This window comes from Sminthopsis crassicaudata, chromosome 2 (assembly GCF_048593235.1).
Source record: "Sminthopsis crassicaudata isolate SCR6 chromosome 2, ASM4859323v1, whole genome shotgun sequence".
NCBI lineage: Eukaryota > Metazoa > Chordata > Mammalia > Dasyuromorphia > Dasyuridae > Sminthopsis > Sminthopsis crassicaudata.
The window spans coordinates 161,921,107-161,945,431 of NC_133618.1; the positions used below are offsets into that span (position 1 = coordinate 161,921,107).

The following is a 24,325-nucleotide window of genomic DNA, read 5'->3' on the forward strand; positions in this document are numbered from 1 at the left end:
ATTGTAAATCTGGACCCTTCCAAACCCTCAAAATTGTCTGGGTATTGTAAAACAAATCTTTAGAGTTTGTAGTTATATTTCTACTGCCATGGCAAGAAGATCCTGGAAAGCTCTAGCAATTTGGGGGCAGGTTATCTTCATTATGTCCCTGTCGAAGTTAGTTATGCAAAGGCAGTTAGGACTCTACTGATAGAGCATAGGGTTTAAATTAGAAGGCAACTTGGAGGATCCCAGAGTGCAGGGTACAAAGCAATCACTTAATAAATTCTTGCTGGTTAGTTGACTGATCTATTCCAACTACTTTTATTTATTCATGGGGTGATTTGCTCTGTGATGTTTATTTCCTTAGCCAAGCCACTCAATAACTCAGTAACAGAGCCAGAATTCAAACACAGGCTGCCTGATTCTAGCATTTTCCAGTACCCTGGTGGATCCCACATTTGTGCACACATGAAAAATGGTTCTCAAGACTACTTTTCATTGAAAGGTTAACATTGTTAACATTTTCAAAAATAGTTTTGGAGTTTCTGCCCAACAAATCCATAGCTTGATTTCTCAGTGGTAATGCTGAGTTTTGTAAGAAATACTAAAACATGGAGGAACCAAATACTTGAGTTATCTGAAGTTCAAAGCCTTCCCCTGACAGTACCTTATGGAAGTAGAGAAGTCAATTGACTGCTCTGAGAATCAGTTTTCACTTTTGTTAAATGGGGATAATGAAACCTATAATACCAATTTCATTGTAAAGCTTAAAGGAGAAAATATTGGTAAATAGAATAGATCCTGGGGGTCAGTGATTTCATTGATACAGAGAACTCCCAGGTGAGGAAATTCTCTCCTCTAAAGCAACTATGCGCCCTTTCTAAAACTTAAAGAATATCTTGAAAAGAAGTGTCAAACATGTGGCCTGCAACATTCAAGAATAGATTGAACCTTATTGAAATGTAATTGGGAAATAATTAACAAAATAAATAAAAATAAAATGAATTTGGGTTGTGTTAATATGTCATTTTCTAAGTCAGTGTGCCATATTGTATGTGCTTTAGGTATCTTTATATTTGGTTAATGGTGATTGTTTCTGTTTGAGTTTTACCCCACTGGTCTAGAGACCAGTGAAGCTGACAGGGAGTTGGTCAGGGTGGCATAGTAAACATGAGTTAAGAGTCATCACTTGATCCCACATTTTCCTATCTTTAAGTTTTTTTTTTGGGGGGGCTCACCTTCCTTTTCCCTCTTGCCTCTCTTGTAGGCTTTCTCTCACCTCAAAATTAAAGTAGAACCTAATTTCTGCTGATATTCTACCCAATTTAAACCTAAAGAAAGAAGATTGATATGTGCACAGACTGTAAATAATAGTTCTTCACCTTTTCCTTGCCTAAAGAGGAAGAAGTATGCACCAGGAAACTTGGCAGAAAAGCTCCTATTATTAATCATGTTAAATTCTGAGGATTGAAGCTTGTGCTAATTGCATGAGACATGAGAATACTTTCGGGTGTGACCGAACATTTAGCAGCAAAGATGGGCTGACCTAAACAATAGTTGTATAGTATATGTGTATGGTTCTCCTTAATCTCTATGGCTCATAGATATTGAAGGTAACTGGTAAATTCTGTGGCCTTTCCAATGAGAGAAAAAAGCCCAGGGAAGAAGAATTGTGCCCTTATCTTTAATAAACATCTTTGTGATTTTCATTCCATTATCTACTGTCATTGAGGCAGGACTGATGACCAGGTCAGCTCTTAGGTGGGAGCTTTGCATGAGCCTTCATTTAATTAATTTAGTTATTGGATACTGTAGCTTTAATTTCCTTTTGCTTTTGTCTGCCTGCAGAGATGTTAATATGCTCCTGCTTGGCCCATTTTTCATTCTCTGTGGAAATCCTGGCTTTCTTGAGCTCTTTAGGATAGATCCTCTGAGCTGAATTCTTCCAGCCAATGCAAAAATGTCAAGTTGGTATCAATGTAGAAGACTCCAGTTGTGTTATTGCCCTGTGATTTGGATTAAAAAACCCCAAATCCTGTACCCATTTTCTTTATTTTCTAATTGAAAAGCAATATGGTATAGTGGATAGTAGGTTGGATTAAGATTTTGCCCCTGACCCTTATTAGTTGTATGTCCATGGGAGAATGAGTTTCAGTTTCCTAATGTATAAAATGGGGACATTTATTATGTGTCTCAATGAAGCCTTAATGAAATAATATATGTAGAGAGCACTTTGTAACTTTAAAACACTTTATAGTCAGTTTTTATACTATAAATATATGCTATGTTCTAAGGTTTTCTTTTTTTGCAGTTGGTTTCTTCCAGATTCTATTCTCCTCACACCCACCTTTTTTTCTTCTTCTTAGAAACCCCAAGCCAGGCCACACTAGAGAATATTTCATTTAAAATAAGGAAAGAGCATCTGACATGTTGCTGCCTTAGTGGGAAGAAAGTAGTTATGTCAGTTTTTTTCCACTTTATACCTGGTGAATCCTTTCCCTAAAGAGAAGCTAAGCTTTGGGTTCATTCGGTGATGGGATGGGATCTTGATTACTACCTTGAATTCCAAGACAAATGAGGCTTACCACATAAGCCAGAGAATCCTCACATACATGCTCCAGAAACTGGGGCCTTGTAGTTGCTTTATGACTATTGTAGGAGACTCTGGTGATTGTCCTTCTAATCTAAGGGATAACTAATTTCTCCCTGTTTCTGTGTCCCCTTACAATAAATTTTGTTGTCATTTCCTGAACACTGTGATCTAAGCCTGGACACTTGTCTGGTCAGGCTAATATAACCATTCGTCTGCTCTTGTGTGGGCCTTCCATAATTGGCAATGAAATTTATCTTATGGGTAAATAACTTCATTTTGCGCACAAAGGTACTTTCATGCAAAGTAAAGGATGGGACAATTCATATCCCAAACCTTGCATTTACAGCATTTATCACATCCCTTCTGAGACTGAAGCTGTATCAATAATTTTCTTCATTTTATTTTTAAAAATGAAGAGGTTTAGAAGTTTTCTCATCTTCTAGATAGGTAAGAAAACTGGGGAGTAAGGTGGGGGAGGGACTTTTAAAAGAGTATACAAAATAAGATTAGGAGGGTGGGGGAGAAGAAAAAGGGAGGGAATTTTAGAGGCATAGATAAAATAAGCAATAAGATGGCAAGGAAAAAAATGATAAGCTAAGGATATGAGGTAAAAAGAGAGGATGAGTAGGAAAATAGTGAGTGAAAAAATGGAGGGAAAATCACAAATTGTAATTAGAACTTTGTTAAATATTTGAGAATATGAGTCATTCCCCAATGGCAAATGATAGCCTTGTGCTCCAGAATTTATTCTCATTTTGCAGATCAGGAAACTAAAATCAGGGAGGATAAGATGTCTACCTGTCCAGGACCACATTGCTCTTTAGCTCCCAAGATGAGATTCCAACCTAGGTGTTCTTTTTTTTTTTCCTTTCTTTTCTTTTTTTTTTTTCCTAGGTGTTCTTTATTCTGTATTCAGCATTTTATCAATATGACTGTCTCTCAAAAACAAGTCAGCTAGAATCACCTATTAACTATATGGTCCTGGGTTTACTAGCTTCACAGGAGCAGAAATTTCTAGCTAGAGACAAAACCATAGCTAACTTCTGTTTTCATCTTTATGTTCTCTTCAGAAGAAAATTCAGCAATTTTGGGTAATGTTTCAGTATTCCATAATCCTTTTTAACCCAAAAAGACATTTCTGACATGATTCTTTCCTTAAAGATCACTTTCTATTTTTTCTCTTTATAGTGGAAATAGACATGAAAACATGGGGTCATGTTTTGCCATAAATTTCTTTTTTATATACTTAAGAATCATTGTTAACTTCTAGATTTTATATACCAAAGGCAAAACACTTGATTCCTTTAGCTCCATTTTATAATCATAGATTCATATATTTAGATCTTAGGTTCATATATTTAGAGCACAGATTCAGATATTTAGAGCTTAAGGGACATTGGAGATCATGAAGTCTATTACCCCATTTTACATTAGAAAACTGAGGATTTGAGAGGTTAAGTGACTTGCTAAAGGTTACATAGAGGGTAAGTGGCTGAATTAAGATTTTGAATCAAGGGTCTCTGACTTCAGACCCAGTGTTCTTTCCAACTCTTATCCTTCCTTAGAAATGGGACAGGCTCCCTATTTTATAATTAATTAATAATTTCATTTTCATATTCTAGGTCTTCTCTAAGTTTTTCAAACTTTTAACTTAACGAGGCTATGGATTAAAGGGGTAGGAAGTGTTGTCTCTAACTTTAGCATTCACTTTAGTTATGCATAGGAGATGAGTTAATAATAAAGTCTCTGGTTTCCTCTAAAGTTTTGATGGACTTCTCGTGATCTCTCCTGGCCACTTGGTGGGGCTATAGACTGTTAATCTCTCTGCAGAGTGGCTTTTAGTTAGAAAAAGTAGATTCCTCTGTAAAGAAGTACTACAACCCAGAGTTAGCCTTTATGAATTGCTGACCAGAATGAGGAACTGTAATTTAAATCTGAGATTTATCGATCTTAAATTAGGAGAGCCTGAATCTGTTTAAGTGTAGGTAATGACCTCATTTGATCCATTAAAAAAAAAAGATTCAACAAGAGCTAATTGGCTATTAAAACAAGGATTTGAGGGGGCAGCTAGGTAGCACAGCGGATAGAGTACCAGCCTTGAATTTAGGAGGACCCGAGTTCAAAACCTGGTCTCAGACACTTAACACTTCCCAGCTGTGTGACCCTGGGCAAGTCACTTAACCCCAGCCTCAAAAAAACAAAACAAAACAAAACAAAAAACCAAGGATTTGAGGTTAGAGGTCTTGAATGAAGTTTCCCCATGCAACAGATATAGTAGAAAAAACAAGAATGATAGCCTGATAGCAAACTGAGGGATAGGCAAGATAACATGGTATGCTAAGAAAGGCACTGGACTGGGAATAAAGACGCTGAATTTAGAGCCAGAAGGATCCTTACAGGGTATCTAACCCAATGCTCTTATTTCATTGATGAAATAAAGGAGGCTAAATGACTTATGCACAGGTGCACAGGGAACAGCACCAGGCTTTTGGACCAGGCTATAGCATTTAAAGCTAGACAGATCTAGTCCAGACTTCTTATTTTACAGATGAGGTAACTGAGGCACAAATACTTTTAAAAAATTCTCTAGAGTAGAACTGAGGTTTAAACCCAGATCTTTGGCCTTAAAATCCAAGACTTTTCTCACTATAGATCATTTCCTCTTACCTATGGATTTTAGTTCTGTTTTAGCTATTAAACATATTACGTGGGCAAATCATTCAATAGTAGCAAAATTCATCTTTACCTGTCAAAAAGGAATACTACTCCTTGCCATAGTAAGCAGGGGCAAAATGAGAGTGGAAAGTGAAAGTGTTAAAAACAATACTATACAAATGAAGGATTTTGGATTAGATACCTTTTTTTTTTGAATGTAGAAAATAGAAGACTTGCTCCTCCAAATTAGGAAGAAAGTTGGGTGCCTCTAGGGTATGATTTTACTTTATTGGAACAGGTATAAACCATGAATCATGGTAGTGAACATGAGAGAAAAGTGGCTGAATGGATGAGAGGAAGGGATTTTCAATTATGAGATAGGAAAAAGAATTCAGATAGAAATCAAAAGGTTGTCTAGAGGTCTTTTTCCTTTTCTGACAGATGAGCCTCAGAACCCTAAGGAGCTGTTCTGTCCATTAACACACACCTGACTTCCTTGATTGCTCAGAACCTTCAAAAACTGTGAGGAAGATGGCCATCATAGTGGAAAGTGAGCGTGCTCCAGAATCTTTCTGTTCTATTTGCTTCTCCCATGGTTGTATAGACCCAACTTTTTCCTCAATTATCATCCTGGGTATAAATCTTGAGAATAAAATATTAAATTGGGGATATTATTTCCCTTCCCCAATCTCATTATTGTTGCCAACATTCTCCTACCAGCACTGTGAATACACAAAACACCAAGAGAACTAAGACCCAAAGAGCAAAATTTCCAGCTGTTTACCTTTTAGAAACCTACTTATATCCCTTTGAAATTCATCACCAAGTTCTATCAATTCTTTTAACAGCAGGTAAGTGATGTAGTTAAGTGATAGGATTTTAATGGGAGGTTACTGCTTTATTTAGCAATTTGGGAACTCAAGTATCATCATTAAACATGGTTATGGTCTCACCAAGTCTCTAGGGAAGAAATGCCAAAACTTATTACTTTGAAAAAAATCATGGAAGTGAAGCATTGGAGTTGGTGACTCAGCCTGAATAAATTAGGAATGAACTTCAAGTAAAATTTAGAGTGAATAAAGAGCCAAACTTTTCTCATGGCCTCAGAAAGTTTTCTTTCTTTCTTTCTTTTTCTCTTCCTTCCTTCTTTCCTTCCTTCTTCCTTTTCTCCTTCCTTCCTTCCCCCCTCCTTCCTTCCTTCTCTCCCTCCTTCCTTCCTTCTCTCCCTCCTTCCTTCCTTCCCTCCTCCTTCCTTCCCTCTCTCTGTGTCTGTCTCTCTGTCTATCTCTCTGTCTGTTTATCTCTGTCTCTCTGTATTTCTGAATGTCTATTTGTCTCTCCTTTCTTCTTTCCTTCTTTCCCTCCTCTTTTTCTTTCCTTCCTTCTCTCTTTTAAAGAAAAACCTTTCTAACTGCTTCCTAAATAGCAGCATTGCTTTATTCATCCCACCTTCAGATGCAAGTTCCTAAGTCTCTGGAAAGAGATAATATGGATTGCCCACTGGGATTTAAAAATGAATTCTAATGACCTTGTGGTTTCTTGTCTGAAATAGTAAACTACTGACAAGTGACTTTCACCATTTTCTTGATGACTCAGTTCAGATGTGTGCCCTAATTTGGAAGACTATTTTATTTTTGTATGTGATCTGTAAAAGTCTTCATATACTCAACAATCTAAGTATACAATAATTTTGAGTTAAAATATTGGTGATTATTTCTTAAGTTTTCTTTGTGTTCCTTGTTATTCATGCTATAGATATTCTGGATTTCCTGCACTTAAAGTGCATTTCATAAAAAGAGATTTATAATAGAGTCTAGTGAAAAAAGTGAGGAGTAAGAAATAGGGTTGATAATTAATGAAAATTATTTCTAGGGCATTAGTCCTCTGGGTAAAATATGAAGTATAATGTATGGCACTCTATAGATTTTCTATGAGAAAAGTAACAATTATCTAGCATGGGAACAGCATACCTGCAACCTTGGAATTGTAAGCCACTCCAACCCCACAGATGTTGTTATTGGCTGCTGCTGATACTTCCCCTGCACAGCGGGTCCCATGACTGTAGAGAAGAAGAAAGCTTACATTAAATACAAAGTCATCCAATGAGGTGGGTTTAAAGGACTTTGGAAAGAATTACTGAGGGAGGCTCTTGAAATTTTTTACCTAACCATAGAAACAAAAAAGATAACAAAAGATAGAATGATTATGTTAACAGGCACAGAAAAAGCCTTATAAGAAAAAAATACATTCATGTTACAAATTCTAAAAGAACAGACATGTGAGGGGCCTTTAATTGAAACTAAAACCTATATTGAAAATAATAGCTAGCGTTATTTATAATGAAGAAACATAAAATTTCCCAGTTAACAAGAGGCCACAGTATATCCTTATATTTATTTGACATAGTTCTGGAAATATTAGTCTATAAATAGAATAAACCAAAGGTATAAATATCAGGAAACAGGAGATACAATTCTTTTTCTTTGTAGATATCATGATAATATATTTAGAAAACTTGAGTTAGTGAAGAAAATTTTTGTGATGATCAATAACTTTAGCTATTAATCTAGATACCTATAAAAATAAGCCTTTTATACACTACTGGTAGAAGCAGGAAGTAATAAGAAAATTTCATCCAAAATAATTACAAAATGCATTAAATGTCTGAATTAAACTTATCAAGATATAAGCAAGATTTACATAAATACAATAATAAAGCAGTCTTTTTAAACATAGAGACAAATAATTGAAGAGCTATTCTCTGCTTATAGGAGAGTTTTGCCAACATAATAAAAATAAAACATGTATCTAAACTAATTTTTAGATTTAGTGCTATATTATTTAGATTACTAAGTGGACACTTTATAGATCCAGACAAACAATAGAAAAATTTATTTGGAACAATATAAGGTTTGGAGTCTCAAGGCTGATAATAATAAAAAGTACAAATGAAGGGCTAATGACATTACTAAACTTCAAATGACATACTGGCCCTGGAGTCAGGAGGACTTGAAGTCAAATCTGATCTCAGACAGTTACTAGTGACCCTGGTCACTAACTCTATTTGTCTCAGTTCTTCATCTGTAAAATGAGCTGGAGAAGAAAATACTCCAATATTTTTGGTAAGAAATCTCCAAATCTTTATAGAGGGTTGGATATCACTGAAATGATTCACCAAGAACAATAATAACAATAACAGCTCATAGGTGTTAAAACTATTTGGACTGGGGCAGCTAGGTAGCACAGTGGATAGAGCACCAGCCCTGAAATCAGGAGGACTTCAGTTCAAATCTGGCTTCAGACACTTAACACTTCCTAGCTGTGTGACCCTGGACAAGTCACTTAACCTGAATTGTCTCAGCAACAACAACAAAACAACAACAACAACAAAACAAATAAACAACAAAAAACATATTTGGACAGGTAAAAACGTTGCAAAATGGACCAGTGGGAAAAAGTAGAAAAAAAACCCAGAAGTAATCAAAATAATTAGTACAGTGATTGATAAATCCAAGAGCATAACATAAATTCCTGGGGGGGATTTCCTTTGCAAAGAACTTCTGGGAAAACTGGAAAGTATTTTGGTACAATTAGGTCTATACCATCAATTTACACCCTGCCACCATAATAAATTCAGAATGAATATGTGACCTCAATATAAAAAGTTATGCCTTAAAATAAAAATTAAAAACTGGAATAGAATGAGCTCATATATTTTTGATAATTATGAGTAGGGAAGAATTCTTAAGTAAACAGAGGAAGGAAAATATAATAAAAAATGCTTCCAAAAATGAAAAACTTTTGCAAAAACAAAATCATTGAAAATAATAATAGAAGAGAAAAGGTAGATAGAGTGATAAAATATTTATATTAAAGGTCATTGATAAAAGTTTGATATTCAAAATTCAAAGGGAATTGACACAGGAATATTGCAGCAAGGACATTTCCACTGTAGATGAAAGATCAAAGGATATGAATAAACAGTTATTAAAAGAAGAATTGAAACTACAAATGATCAGATGAAAACATTTTCCAAATCACTACTAGTAAGAGAAATGCAAATTAAAACAACATTGTGGTGTTACCTTACACCATGCAATTTGCATAGATGACCCCAAATGGTTTTTGAGGGATTGTGAAAAGATAGGCACAATAATACTTTGTACATGGAACTATGAACTATGAAGAATGAACTACTCTAAATACTAATCAGGAGTTACACAAGAAAATTGACCAAATTGGCCATATCTTTTGATTCAAAAATATAAATATTATGCAAATATACTAAAGAAATTAGAGACAGAAACAAATATCCAATATATGCCCAAATATTCCCTTCATAAAAACAAGGTAGAATTCTTGGAGAATTATGAGGGGAAAACTATGAATGTGATGAAATGATACAGTGAAGTAAGAAGTAACAAATATGAAAAATTTAGAGAAGCATGAGAAAATTTCTATTCATTGTTGTAGAATGAAATAAGTTGTTCCAAGACACAAAAAAATCTAGTTGTAATAGCAATGTAAATGAAAATATCACTAAAAGCAAACTGAATTCAGAGTAAATGAAATACTGGTTAAAGTCTCATAGAACAGATAATGACCCTCAGATTGGTTCTAGCAGGATAGACAGTAGTACATACATTGTTAGATGCAAATGTGCTCATAGTATCTGATGATTTTACTTTTTTTCTTCTCTATTTTTCTAAAAAAGAACTCTCATCCCTATTAGTGTCAGGAGAGCAGGTTACTATAATCTTGCAAATAGTGTTTTCTTCTAATTTTTTAGATAAAAATTTGTATTGACAGGCAGAGATGAAAAGGGAGATCATTCTAGGAAAGGGGAATAGACATTACAAAGGTATAGAGATGAAAAATGGCATGACTTTTGCAAGGGAGGAAATAAAGAGAGTTAGTATTTATTAAATGTCTACCACATGATGGGAAACTGTGCTATAATACAGTCATCTCATTGCCACTATTATTCCGATTTTACAGATAAAGACAATGAGGCAAACAGAGATTAAGTGAGTTGCTAGTACATGTCTAAGGTCAGATTTGAAGGTGGGTTTGTTTTCTTTTTTGACTGTGCCACATACTTGTAAGGAATGGAAAGTAGGAGAGTTTTTGATTTAATAGAGGAAAGATATTTATGATGCTGAACCATTTGAAAACACCAAAGACTTTGATCATGAGAACTTTTTTCCCCAGGTCTTTAGCAGCTGTGACTACTGAGGAGACAGAGCCTATCTACAGGGGAAATTGCCAGGTCACATTTCAGGAAGAAGTGGTTCTCTGGATGAAGGCTCTGAGGGGTAGGTTGGAAGGTGGATGGACCTTTGGTCTAGGGGGTGTTGTTTTCTTTCCCAGGGTTCTTGTGCTTACTTATCCATGATGATTGGTCAATGATTGGTGTTAATGGTAGTAGGGTTAGAAGCAAGGTCAGAAGTCTATGGGACATGGCTTTTCCCAGTGCTCTTGAGGCTACTCCCTTGTTGGTAGTCTGTTGGTATTGGCTGGTCAGCCAGTCACTCACCAAGCATGTTGATGGTAGAAGAGAAGGGTTGCTCCTTTAACTGAGGGCCAGACTAAAAAGAAGGTCTGTGGTTTGGATCTGGGGTTTTATAATTCCTGGGGCTTCTCTATGAGGGTCTGAAGGGCACTGGACACATTTTGTATCTCATCCCTCCCTTAAGATACCTTGCTGCTTCAGATTGATTTGCCAAATAGAACTTTGTCTCTGATTCTTGAGGTAATTGGGATTCTTATTTTAATAAGTAGATGGGTACTGGTGGTGATGGTGGAGAGGTGGGCAGACTTACACTATAGAAAAATCAGTAACTGTGTGGAGGATGGATTGGAATGGGGAAAGATGTGAGGCAGAGAGATCAATTAAAAGGGTATTGCAATAGCACTAGTGAGAGGTATTGTGGTCCTGGACTTGTTTGGTGGCTGAGTGGAGAGAAGGGGAGGTATATTAGAGATCAATCAATAAATCGCCAAAAAATTATTAACACTTTACTATTATAAAGTACCTACCAGACACTATTATAGAGGGAGAAATGATAGGATTTGGATTTGATTTGTAGGATGAAAGTGAAGAATTAAAAATGAGACTGAGATTTTGAATGGAAAGATAGAGGTTTTCTCTAAGGGAATAGGGAAATTGGGAAAAGGTGAGAGTTTTGTGAGGAAAGATAATGAATTATGTTTTGAAAATGTCAATTTTAAGATGTCTATGAGACATTTTATTGGCAGTGTCCAAAGGTACTTGAAAAATTGGAGCTCAAGAAAGTGACTAGAATTGGATACATAGATGTAGGAACCTGAGAGAGAACTGCTGAAATCATCAAATGAATCTCTAAGTATAGAGGTAAAAGAAGAAAGGGCCTAGACTTGAGGCTAGGGGGATACTCATAGTTAATGGGCATGACATGGATGAAGAACTAGCAAAGAAGAATGAGAAGCATTCAGATAGGATACAAGGTAGAGGAAAACCACTAGTTAGCTTTGTCACAAAAATCCTAGATAAGATAATTGGGGAGGAGATAGTGACTAACAAAGTTGAATGTTATGAAAAGATCAAGAAAAATGAGAACTAAGAAATGGTCATTAGACCTGGCAATTAAGAAATCAGACAGCTAGGTGGTGCAGCAGATGGAGAACTTGGCCTGTGGTCAAGAAGAAAAATTTAAATCTAACCTCAGACATTTACTAGCTGAGTGATCCTGAGCAAGTGGATTAATTTCTATTTGCCTCAGTTTCTTCACCAGGAAGTAGGAACAGCACCTACTCCCAGGGTTATTGTGAGGATTAAATGAGATAATAACTGCTAAGTGTTTAGCACAGTTCTTGGCATATGGTAAGCATGATATAAATGTTAATTCTTTTTCATCATCATCATCACTGATAATTCTGTAAAGGTCAGTTTTATTTGAAGCATGAAGTATAAACTTTTTCCTCCCCTTAACCATTCCCCTTTCCTCCATATCTAAGAAAACAAAATCATTTGCCTGCAGAAAAAAATCTAAAGGGAGAAATAATAAGCAAACAAATAAGCTATATGCTGAATGAATAGGAATTACTTAACAGAGAGAAGGCACTGGAATTAAAAGGCATTGGGAAAAGCTTCCTGTAGAAGATGGGATTTAGTTATTATTGAAGGAAGCCAGAGACAGAAATTAGGAGGAAATGTTTTCCAGGCATGGAAGTGTCTGTGTGGAACATCAAGGAGACCAGAATCATTAGACCAAAGAATTATGTGGTGGGGCATAAGAAAGGTGTGTGTATCTCTCTCTCTCTCTCTCTCTCTCTCTCTCTCTCTCTCTCTCTCTCTCTCTCTCTCTCTCTCTCTCTGTGTGTGTGTGTGTGTGTGTGTGTATTGAGTAAGGAGATAATATGATTGGAACTGCACTGTGGAAAATCACTTTGGCAGATGAACAGAGGATGGACTGGAATGGGGAGAGACTGGATGCAGATAAATTTATCAACAGGCTACTTCCTTGATTTTCTCTAGGTTTGCTCTGATTTCTTTGAAATCATTAGTATTTGGGTTGGTACTCATTTTAATATTTGTTTTTAGCCATGAATATAGTCCTGCTGAGAAGAGGTTGGACTATACCATCTTTTTAGAATGTCTTACTCTTTACTGCTACAATTTCTAAGGCACATTTTACAAGTTTGGAGTTTTCTCGATGAAAACTGTCTAGAAAGACATTGTACTTTGCAGAGGATACTTACTGGCTGTGTGGTCCTGAGCAAAGTATTTAATATCTGTTTACCTCAGTCTCCTCATCTGTAAAATGAAATAACAATAGCACCTAGCTCCCAAGGTTTTTATGAAATCAAATGAGATTAAAAAGTGCTTAGCAGTATAAAATAATTAATAAGTGCTACATAAATTAATTATCATCATCATCTTTCAAAAAATAAATCAAAGTTTGTAGGGATCTTGGATTTCTAATTTTAAATATAAATCCTAAACTATCCCAAATGTTAAAATTTAAACCTGATCATCAGGAATCTCAAGACAATTGGATGTGCCTGGAAGATTCACAGGTCAATTTCACTGAAACCTATATTTATAACCTTATAAACTTTGGAAACAGAAACATTGGTGATACCATTCTTTGGACAAAGAGAGCTGAAAAAATGGATGAATTAAACCTTTCAATATTTTCTGATATCTTTTACAATTGTATGGATAGACTTTGTCTGTTGGAAATACTTAATGAGGGTTTATACTTCTATCATCCAAATAATGGCTTAAAATACTTCACACAAAGGAGCCCATGGATTGCATTTCCTAGAAATGGTGTATTCTAGCTTCATGTTTCACTTATGCTGTTTGGGTAAGCATAGCTTTTACACTAATTTCATTTCATTTTATTTTTTAAAATCATAACCCCATGAATCTCTTATTAGACTCACTTCACACAAGTGAATTTTAAAAAAACCCTTTTTCCATAAAACATGTATCTCCAGTGGGCTCAGAAATCCTTTTGTGAAGCTTTAAAGGAGGAATGAAACTAAAATATGTATATTGCATGAGGAGAAAGCCTTTCAATCACTCAGCAGGTTGTGTTCTACAAACTGCCTTTGGTGGTAAAAGATCTGGGGAGAACTTTGGGTTGCTAGGCACCCTTTATCCAGTTACCTTCAGGATTGTTATCAGTCTTATTTGAGAATTTAAGAAGGCACTTCATCTCAGTTTGCTGATAACTAGGAGTCCATCACAGACATTACTTTTATGGTTACCATCATCTATATGCCAACATACATCTCATAATATACTGTTATGAAGATTCAGCATTTTGAATCAATTAGGCAATGTGTTTTAGTGGACATAGGGCTAACCTTGGAATTAGAAGCCTAGATTTAAGTCCTTCCTTGGACCCAAATAACTGAGTGACCCAGATAAGTCTTACTCAGTGTCTCAGTTTCTTCATTTGTAAGAAGTAATATTTACCCCACCTATCTCACTGGATTATAGTGAGGAAAGACATTTGTAAACCTTAAGATAAAGATTACACACACATACACACACACACACACACACACGCACACACACGCACACACATGCACACACACATACACACACACATACACACCTATGTGTAAATAATCTTTGTTGTTTAAATGGTCCTGATTTATCATTTAAATAAGTGCTTTGCTGAAAATGCTGAAACAGATAATCTGGGTATTTTTGAGTCTTATACTTTACAAGAAGCCTTTCCCATTCCCTCTGAGATTATCTCCAATTTATCCTGCTCATATTTTATTTGTAAGTATTTGTTTGCCCGTTGTCTTCTACTTAGACTTTTAGTTCCATGAGTTCAGCAGGGACTGTCTTTTGCTTTTCTTTGTATCCCCAGTGATTAGCAGAGCACTCAGAACATAATAAGTATTTGATAAATTCTACTTGATTGACAAATTCTTGATGTTTAAATAATGAGTAGGAATTCTCTTCCATGCTTAATTTTTCACAGCACTTATTGAAAGTCAGAAACATCTAATAATGAACTCCAAATCAGAAACGAGAGGTTAGCATCTCACCTGTAGCCCATTGACTGCATAGATCCCTAAAACTAAGTCAGATTTAAATGTGGTCTGGAGACCAATTTATTATGTACTTCAGAGTCTCACTGAAAGAGATACCAGCTTTCTAGCCTGCGAGAAGCACACTGACAATCTTGGAAAAGACAGTCACTTGAACTCCTTGTATTTTAATGGTAACTTGTAAGAATTAAAAGCCTACTATGTGCCCAGGACTGTGCTAGGTGATAAGAGGCACACTGATAAGTAAAACACAACTTTTTTTTTTCTTAGAGAAGTTGTTACAAAAAGAGTATAAGGATACATGAAACAAATAGAGAATCAAAATGACTGATACTTTGTTATTTCATTACTTCAAAGCATCTGTGATCTCATTGACTTGAGCAATTTCTCCAGTGGTACATATTGCCATGTAACTGTGTCTTCTTATCCTATGTGATTCTTGTCCTTTTTCTCCCATGGATTATCCATGGAGGAAATGTTCACTGTTCTAAAGACCTTTTTCTAGATTTATTTGACATATTTTTTGCTTTCTCTGCAATACTTGGGCTATTCCTCTTGTTTCCCTCACTTTTTTCTACATAATACACCTCCTTTTCCTCTTAGACTTTTCCTCAATTATCCTTTAAGGAAGCCTTTTTTTGGGGTAGGTCATGATAAGAAATGCATATTAACCTACTTGCACCTAGTCCTGTCTTTGTTCTTTGGGCTTCTCAGACCTGATTACTCAGAGACTTTAATTTCCTAAGATTTGCAACCAGTGAAACTAGGAGAGTATTTTCCTAAAAAGGAGAGAATTTTGTGCTGGGCAACAGTTTGAGATTGTTTGAGATTTGAGATTTAAAAGCACCATTCTATTTCTGAAGCATAATTGAGCTGGATCCCATCCCTTAGTTCTGAATACAACTCATTGTCCATCTGCAAGGCCTGGCACAGATATATGTATCAATATACTAACTAAATGGACTTCCACAGTTGGGGAATAGTGATTATCCATACATTTATTTTTCCCTGTATAGGACATTACTTTGTGCTCTTTTAGGTTATCATAATTCTTTTTAAGGAAAGAGACTTGGAATTTTTCTGGGGATTTAGTTAATTAGCACAATGTCTTCTGCAATGTCATCTCTCATGACTGAAAATAAAGTAGAAACTCATGTGTATATGATAATATATTTAGACTAAAGTATAACAAACAATAATTTATTGCTATTTAGTCATTTTTCAATTATATTTGCCTCTTTATGACCCCTTTTGAGATTTCTTGGCAATGATTCTGGAATGGTTTGTCATCTCCTTCTCCAGCTCATTTAAAGATGAGGAAATTGAAGCAAATAGAGTTAAATGAGGGTCACATAGCTAGTAAGTGTCTGAGGCCCAGATTTGAACTTCAGAAAGAGAAGTCTTTCTAACTCCAGGCTTGATACTTTATCTACTGTGCCACCTAGCTGGACCTAATAATAAGTATACCTAGGATTTAAATAGTATATTAGTTTTGCAAAATGCTTTAAAAATGTTATCTTATTTGATATATATTTTATACTATTTATATAAGTGTCTAAGGCAGAATTTACATTCAGGTATTTTTTATTTTTGTTTTTTGTTTTTAAATTCAAACTCTTGCTGTCTATCTACCCGGCTGCCTAATAATGCAAAGTAAAATAATTCATTGTTTTAATTCAAGAAAGGTTTATTGAAAATGAGTCTTGAATCCAGATTTGAAGGAAGTCACAGGCATGGATTAGTAAAGAAAGAATGAGAGCATTTGAGACAAATGCAATGCCATAAAAGAGTGAGAAAGCTAAGCATGAAGGATAGTCAGGGGATTGACTAATTTGGAACAGAGGGGTTATATTGAGAAAAAGTAAGAAAGGAATTGTAAAAGTATATAAGAGCAATTATCCAGGACAATCTCTTTCAAATGTCATTTTCTATAGGTCATTATATTTTTTCAAAATTCTTCAATGTCTCCATATGACCTTGAAGGTTAAATGCTAGCTGTATTAATATTGTTTTAGATACATGTCTATTTATATATAAATGTGTATATACATAATGTATGTCTGTATGTAAGCATGCAGATATGTGCATGTGTGCATATATATGTGTATGTGTGTAGGTATATACACATATAAATATACGTATATATAAATATATCTGTGCTTAACTGTACCCTGCTTGCGGGAAGTGGGGGGGGGGAAGGAGGAATGAAAGAGGAAAAATAATAAGATTAAAAAGTGCACAGTAGAGAATAAAAGAATAATTTACAAGGAAGCAAAGAAAAGAATGGACAGTCATGAATATATTATCTTCTATTTTATATATATGCTCTCTTGAAATGGAAATTTATTGTTACATATTTCAAATTGTCCCTGATGTTCTGCTGGGCAGATGATAAGGTGACAATGTTTTGTTTTGTTTTTTTCTTTTTCTGTATTTCTTTCTTTTTCTATTTCGTATTTAGTTTTAAATAAATTTAAAAAGAAAATAAAAAGAGAGTTAAATGGCTATCCCTTCCCTAATTGACTACACGGAGTCAACATCATGTCCAGTATTAATAGTAAATGTTATCAACTATAGCAGTATGTTGGGGTTTTGGACACCTTCTTCAGAATATCAAGGATGCTGAAAGTCTCTTAAAGGATAGACCAAGTAAAATTGACTAAAAATAAGAAATATGGCATTTCACCACAAGCAGTGAGTCTATGCATAAGGTGCTTCCATATCCAGTCATTTGTATCTCCAAGGCAGTGCAAGTGCCTTGGGCTCCATGATCAAATTTTCTGGTGTGTGTCACCACATTGAGGGTGTCATGCCCAGTCATTTTAGTGGAGGATTTAAGACTACTGAATCACTGCTCTGCTCTAGAGGGGCTCAAGATGGTGGCAAAGGACAAGAATGGGGGCCAAAAGAATGGAAATTAGACAGACTTGTACAGAATTGTTTAAAAACATGGCAGCTGCAGACAAACTGAACAGGACTGGTTAGCATTAATTGCCTCATTCATTTTAAAAAGGAGCAAATATTCTCAGAAAGGGAAATAGATGCAGCAACTGCCCTACGTAATATATAATAGTCTTAACTCTGATAATTTTTGATGGAATAAGTCTGGGACTACTTATTTAAGAAAAGTAAGGAATAAGGATCCATTTGAACAATATGAACAATCAGAGATTCCTGCTTCCTCATTGGCAAACCCTGGGGAATTTCTTTTGAGACAGAAACAATAACCACTTTATACCCATGCAGCATAATAAATATCATTTCAAAGAAAGTATGTGATCTATAAATTATAGACTTATACTTTGTATGGGGATGAGGAACAAGAAGGGACATCCCTAAGCTTTTAGTCAGGGTGTTGGAATCCCAACCCAGGGCTAACTGAAGTACTATGGGAACTCTTGGGTGAGTCTGCAGTGGATATAAGAGATTCTCAGTCCAAACTTGAGAAAAACAGGGACCTTTCTCCCTCCTGACTTCAAGTCCAGAACTCTAACCATTGTGCCACCTAGCTTCCTTATTTCACACACACCTATCTAAGCAATGCAATCTCTGACTGCTGCCCTTTATGATAATAACTCCCTAACCCAAGCCATTCAGATACAATGTCTTCTTGATATCTATAGATTCAGAGACAAGAAAGTCAGGCTTTCTCATTACATAGAAAGCTATGGCAGCAAGTATTATTTTCATGTCTTCTTGTTTCCACAGTTAGATCACAAAATCCTTCAGAGAAGGAAGTGGGGATAGGAAAAGTGGGGGAGAGAGATTCCTAAAACATCTTTATAACCATCCTCAAATCTGACTCAGTGTCTTATTAATTTGTGCTTAATAGGGACAGCTAGGTGGTGCAGTGGATAGCGCACCAGCCCTAAAGTTATGAGGACCTGAGTTTAAATCTGGTATCAGACAATTAACACTTCCTAGCTTTGTGACCCTGGGCAAGTCACTTAACCTGAATTGCCTCAGCAAAAAAAAAAAATAAAATTCTAGTTTGTGCTTAATAAATATTTGATGATGTACTGTAAAAATAAAGAGAAAACCATAACTTTCTAGAACTCCTTTTGAAAGAAAGTTAACTGTTTTTTTCAGTGATGAGGATGCAGAGGATCTGTCTTAAGCTGGAGAAAAGGTAGAGAGGTAAGTGTGGGCTAGGCAGGTAAGGGAAGGTTTCATGGAAGAGATGGGTATAAAGTGGTTATTATTTATGTCTCAAAAGAAATTCCTCAGGGTTTACCAATGAGGAAGCAGGAATCTCTGATTATTCATATTGTTCAAATGGATCCTTATTCCTTACTTTTCTTCAATAAGTAGTCCCAGACTTATTCCATCAAAAATTATCAGAATTAAGACTAATAATGGGGCTTTGGTTCCACACAGTATTGTGTTATCATTCTGAAGTCAGAGGCTACGAAAAGGACTTCTTTAATAACTCCTCAAACTACTAGCAGAGTTTGCACATCAAGTTTTATGGTATATGATTTTCTGACAGTGCTGTGGATATGAGCCACACCATTAAATCAAATGCTATTTTGATAATCTAATTTGATACCAACTATATTAGAATGAACAGGCAAACATGTCCCTGAAAAGTTACCATCTTGGTGAGTTGGGCACAATTTTTCTTCCTATAATATTTTGGTCTTTAGCATGATATTTCTATCTTTAACCTCCCATTCTGGTATTTGAAAAGATTAAATAGCTAAACTTGATGGTGACAACTTTGGACTCTAGCCATGACATAAACATATGAAAACCAACCCACACCATCATATTTATGTTCCTAACTATTTTAAGAATACTTGGGGGCTCAACATCTATTAAGCAATTCATGCATCAATACATTTGCTCTTGATGTTATGCCATATGTTTCTTTATCTTTAAAAATAGCAATCACCGGTTAAGCAACATTGCCTTTCATATCACGCACAAATACAGGATAATGGGAAAACATGGCATATGGGAAAGACTATTGTAATAGAATGATACAGTTTTTCCAATTTTCATCATAACATGGTGAATTCATTACTAAATGTAATTCATTAGTAAATTCATTACTAAATCCAAATATCTTTTTATAGCCAAGGGAAGAATATAAAGAATATAAGAAATATAGATATGTATAATAATGTAGAAAAAAGAATTCTTTTTATGAATGTTTCCAAAATGGTTCAGATTGGTAAACTAAATGAAAGGGTTTTACTTTGATATGATCTGGTATTAAGGATAGATAATGGTTGTAGCTTTTGATCTAGTACAGGATTATAGCATAATCTCTTTTTCTACACAAAAAGAAGGTAGGTAGGTGAACTGTTTTTTAAAACACTTTAGATTTAATTGATCCATGAGATAATTTCAAAATTAGTCCATGGGGATAGGTATAGAATGGTTCCATCTATGTTTCCTGTGCATAAGAAGGATACATTAATATGAAAACTAATTTCAGAGATGTAAATTTTAAAAAAATGAAGCTTAGGTTTACCTGTGCCCAGCAAAGGGTTCTTTGAAATCAAACATGCTTTAATGAAAAAAAGTTTAATGGAAACAAGGTTTTCTGATTTGGAATGCACCTATTATAATCATTCAAGCTAGCTCATAACACAGATAGATGGCTATGTGTTACAATTTTTTTAAAAATCAGTTTTCTATATGGTAAAATGCTTTCTTAGTGAATTTACTACAATATCTTGATGGTGGGCACCACACCTAATTCAAGGCTCTCTGCTTAATATGCAGAATGCTATTCATCCACTGATGCTCAATAAATATTTGTTGATGATACTGATGACATTTCGGTAATGTTGGCCAGCTTTTCCTTGTCAAAGCAGTACTTGCTATGCAAGAAAGATTTTATAGACAACACAGTAATAGGATAGAGATCTTCAACACACAGGTCAACATTGACTGTAAGCTAAACGAAACCTAATGAATATTGGCAAAATGTGAGTTGGAAATCCAGGGAATAGAGGGCAGCCTTAAGATGATCAAAGGAACACATTTAATGTCAAAGAATTTAATCAGCCAAACAACTCATATTTATCATATATATTATATTAAATATTTTAATATTAATTAATATGTTATTAACATATATTTTATATATATTTAATATCATCCCTGAAGTCCTATACAGCTTTGTATTAAGAGGGGCAGGATTCTCAGTGGTCTCAAAGGCTTTTATTAGCAGAGCAAAAGTTTCATGAAGTCACGGAATCATAGGACTTCAGAGTTGAAAGGTGTGCTAACAACTATCTCATTCAATCCATATTGGAAAAACAATTCAAATTTTAATCCCTCTGACAAAGAATCATCCAACCTCAGCTTGAAGACTTTCTAATGAGGAAAAAGGACACAAATTCAAATCTTGCCTCAGATATCTACTGGTTATGTAATTGAGCAAATCATTTAATCTCCTCCAGTCACATTTTGCTCATTTGTAAAATGGAGCAATAATAAGACCAGTCACAGAATTGATAATAGGAACAAATGGAAAAATACAAGTTAAATGCTTTACAAAGCTTAAAACATGATTTAGATGTTAATTATTATCATCATAATTATCATTATTACTATTACTCTCAAGGCAATCCACATTTTTGGATAGACCTAATAATAGGAAGTCTTTCCTTAAATCAATCTGTAATTGGTCTCTTTTCAATGTTTACCTGTAACTCCAAGTTCTGTTTACTAGGACAAACAAAGCAAGTCTAATCTAGTCTTTCAAGTATTAAAATATAGTTTTTATACTTCCCTTGTTCTCAATATATTTTTCCAGTGTTTGGAAGAGAAATCCCACCAAACTAGAAAGGTTATGAGAACGGACCTAGTGATGAGCCATATGTCTGTCGTCTAAGAACAAGCTTGGTTCAGACTGGCTCACTACCTGTCTAACTACAGGATTATTTTTGGCCATAGCAAGCCTTGGAGGCCACTTTTTAAATTATAAAGAGGTAGCAAACTGCATTGCTGCACAGGCTAACTATACCACTTCCTAGCTTAAGATCTTCTTATAGTTCCCTCTTGCTTCTAGGGCAAAATGCAAACTCCTTTGCTTGACATTTGAAGCCCTTCCTTGTCCAGCTCCAATTTATCTTTCAAAACATTTCATCTTGATTCACTTTATGCATTTCACATATTAGCCAAACTGGCTGAATTGTTGTTTCTTGAACTCAAAATTCCAATTACTACCTATTTGCCTTTGCACAAATACTCCTTTACACCTAGATTGTATTCCTTTTTAAAGACCTGCTTCTTGGAGTCTTTAGCATCCTTTAAAGTTCAGTGAAGGTACAAATTCCTATATAAAAACTTTGCTAATGTCTCTCATTAGTAGTGCTTTCTCCTGAGATTATCCTTCATTTACCTTACTTATTTACATGCATCTTTCAAAGGCAGGGGTGGGTCTGTTTTAAGGTTTTGCCTTTGTATCCCTAATACTTAGTACAGGATATAGTAGGCATCTTGTACATGATGAGTTGAATGAAATTGAATTGTTGGAGGGAATATGTACATTGATATAATATTATAAATGTCAAGATAAATATTCACATATAAACATTCAGCTCTTCCCTACATGTTGTTTGTCTTTACTCTTAAATAAATATGTGCTTATTTTGTTGTGTATTACTTTTCTGATGACAACTTACGTAATACTTTCATTGTAACTTCTTGTTCATCTATAATTTCTGATTATAGAAGTCAGCTTGGTAGCTCCTTCTCTTAAGTTTCCAATTGCATTTAGAACAAAGCCCAGTAGTGCAGCTGCTGGGTATAATTATCAAAAAGAAAACTGTAGAATAAAGTCGTTCTTTTGCAAAAACAACAATATCATAAGCTCAAAGGCAATGACATTGAATCTACTAATAGCTTAACTACCATGTGATTAATGGCTAAAGTTTACACTTCCCTAAAGGTTAAGAAGCAGTATGGTGCTTTTCTTTCTTTCTTTCTTTCTTTCTTTCTTTCTTTCTTTCTTTCTTTCTTTCTTTCTTTCTTTCTTTCTTTCTTTCTTTCTTTCTTTCTTTCTTTCTTCCTTCCTTCCTTCCTTCCTTCCTTCCTTCCTTCCTTCCTTCCTTCCTTCCTTCCTTCCTTCCTTCCTTCCTTCCTTCCTTCCTTCCTTCCTTCTTTCTTTCTTTCTTTCTTTCTTTCTTTCTTTCCTTTCTTTCTTTCTTTCTTTCTTTCTTTCTTTCTTTCTTTCTTTCTTTCTTTCTTTCTTTCTTTCTTTCTTTCTTCTTCCTTCTTTCTTCTTCCTTCCTTCTTCCTTCCTTCCTTCTTCCTTCTTCCTTCCTTCTTCCTTCTTCTTCCTTCCTTCCTTCCTTCCTCCTTCCTTCCTTCCTTCCTTCCTTCCTTCCTTCCTTCCTTCCTTCCTTCCTTCCTTCCTTCCTTCCTTCCTTCCCTTCCTTCCTTCCTTCCTACCTTCCTTCCTTCCTTCCTTCCTTCCTTCCTTCCTTCCTTCCTCCCTTCCTTCCTTCCTTCCCTTCCTTCCTTCCCTTCCTTCCCTCCTCCCTCCCTCCCTCCTCCCTCCCTCCCTCCCTCCCTCCCTCCCTCCCTCCTCCCTCCCTCTCTCTCTCTCTCTCTCTCTCTCTCTCTCTCTCTCTCTCTCTCTCTCTCTCTCTCTCTCTCTTCTTTCTTTCTTTCTTTCTTCTTTCTTTCTTTCTTTCTTTCTTTCTTTCTTTCTTTCTTTCTTTCTTTCTTTCTTCTTTCTTTCTTTCTTTCTTTCTTACCATACTTGAAGGAAATCAGGTTTGCTGATAGTGGCTGTCATTAAGAAGTGTTACTATATGTTGCAATATTGAGAGAATGTGGATAAATCTTCAGCTACTGAACATAATTTGTAGCCTAAGGAGTAAGTCAATACTTGCTTTGATTGTTTTTCCTCTGGTGTTCCATCTTATAATATTTATAGTAAATGGAAAACAGCTCTCAGTATTGAAAACTGTTTGCCACATCCAAGGATTGCTCCCAGGTCTCTAACCTCTTAGTGGTTAACATGCTTTACCCTACCTTGACAGCAGTCAGCCTAGCTTCGATTGTCCATAGAAACAGGACTACCATCAGCATCAATCAGCTTTTTATTGATTCAACTAGGGCTGATATGAGCATGTTGTTAGAGTTTCTTGTCCAGTTAATGGAAATCTTTTTTTTTTTTTTTTTTTACTCTAGCACCTGCATAGCAAGTTGGAACTTCATGATGTGGCTATTGACACTATTTCAGTCTTAGAGACTATGTTGATTCTTCCTGAGTACCAGAGACCTGGATTCTCTGGGTCCGGGAGGAAAAGGGAACTCCTTCATAAATGTGTTCCAATTGTGGCCTACAACTGTGCTGTTTTTTTTTTTTTTTAATAATTTTTTTGAGGCAACCAGGGTTAAGTGACTTTCCCATAGTCATACAATTAATAAGTATCTGAAGCAATATTTGAACTGAGCTCCTCCTTCCTGACTCCAGGGCCATTGCTCTATCCACTATGCCATTTGGCTGATCCTCCTTTAGTTCTGAATGTCCATTGCTTCCTCATCCACCTACACAAATCTTTCCTA

General features: G+C 35.4%; 1 protein-coding gene across 2 annotated transcripts in view; it reads right to left on the reverse strand.

Moving 5' to 3' along the window:
• The window catches only part of PCSK2 (proprotein convertase subtilisin/kexin type 2), a 295,115-nt gene that overhangs the window by 54,090 nt on the left and 216,700 nt on the right, over positions 1 to 24,325 (reverse strand). For both annotated transcript variants that reach the window (XM_074287811.1, XM_074287812.1), the window contains exon 7: positions 7,201 to 7,289. In XM_074287811.1, the coding sequence (XP_074143912.1) occupies positions 7,201 to 7,289 (89 nt within the window). The remainder of the gene's footprint in view (positions 1 to 7,200; positions 7,290 to 24,325) is intronic.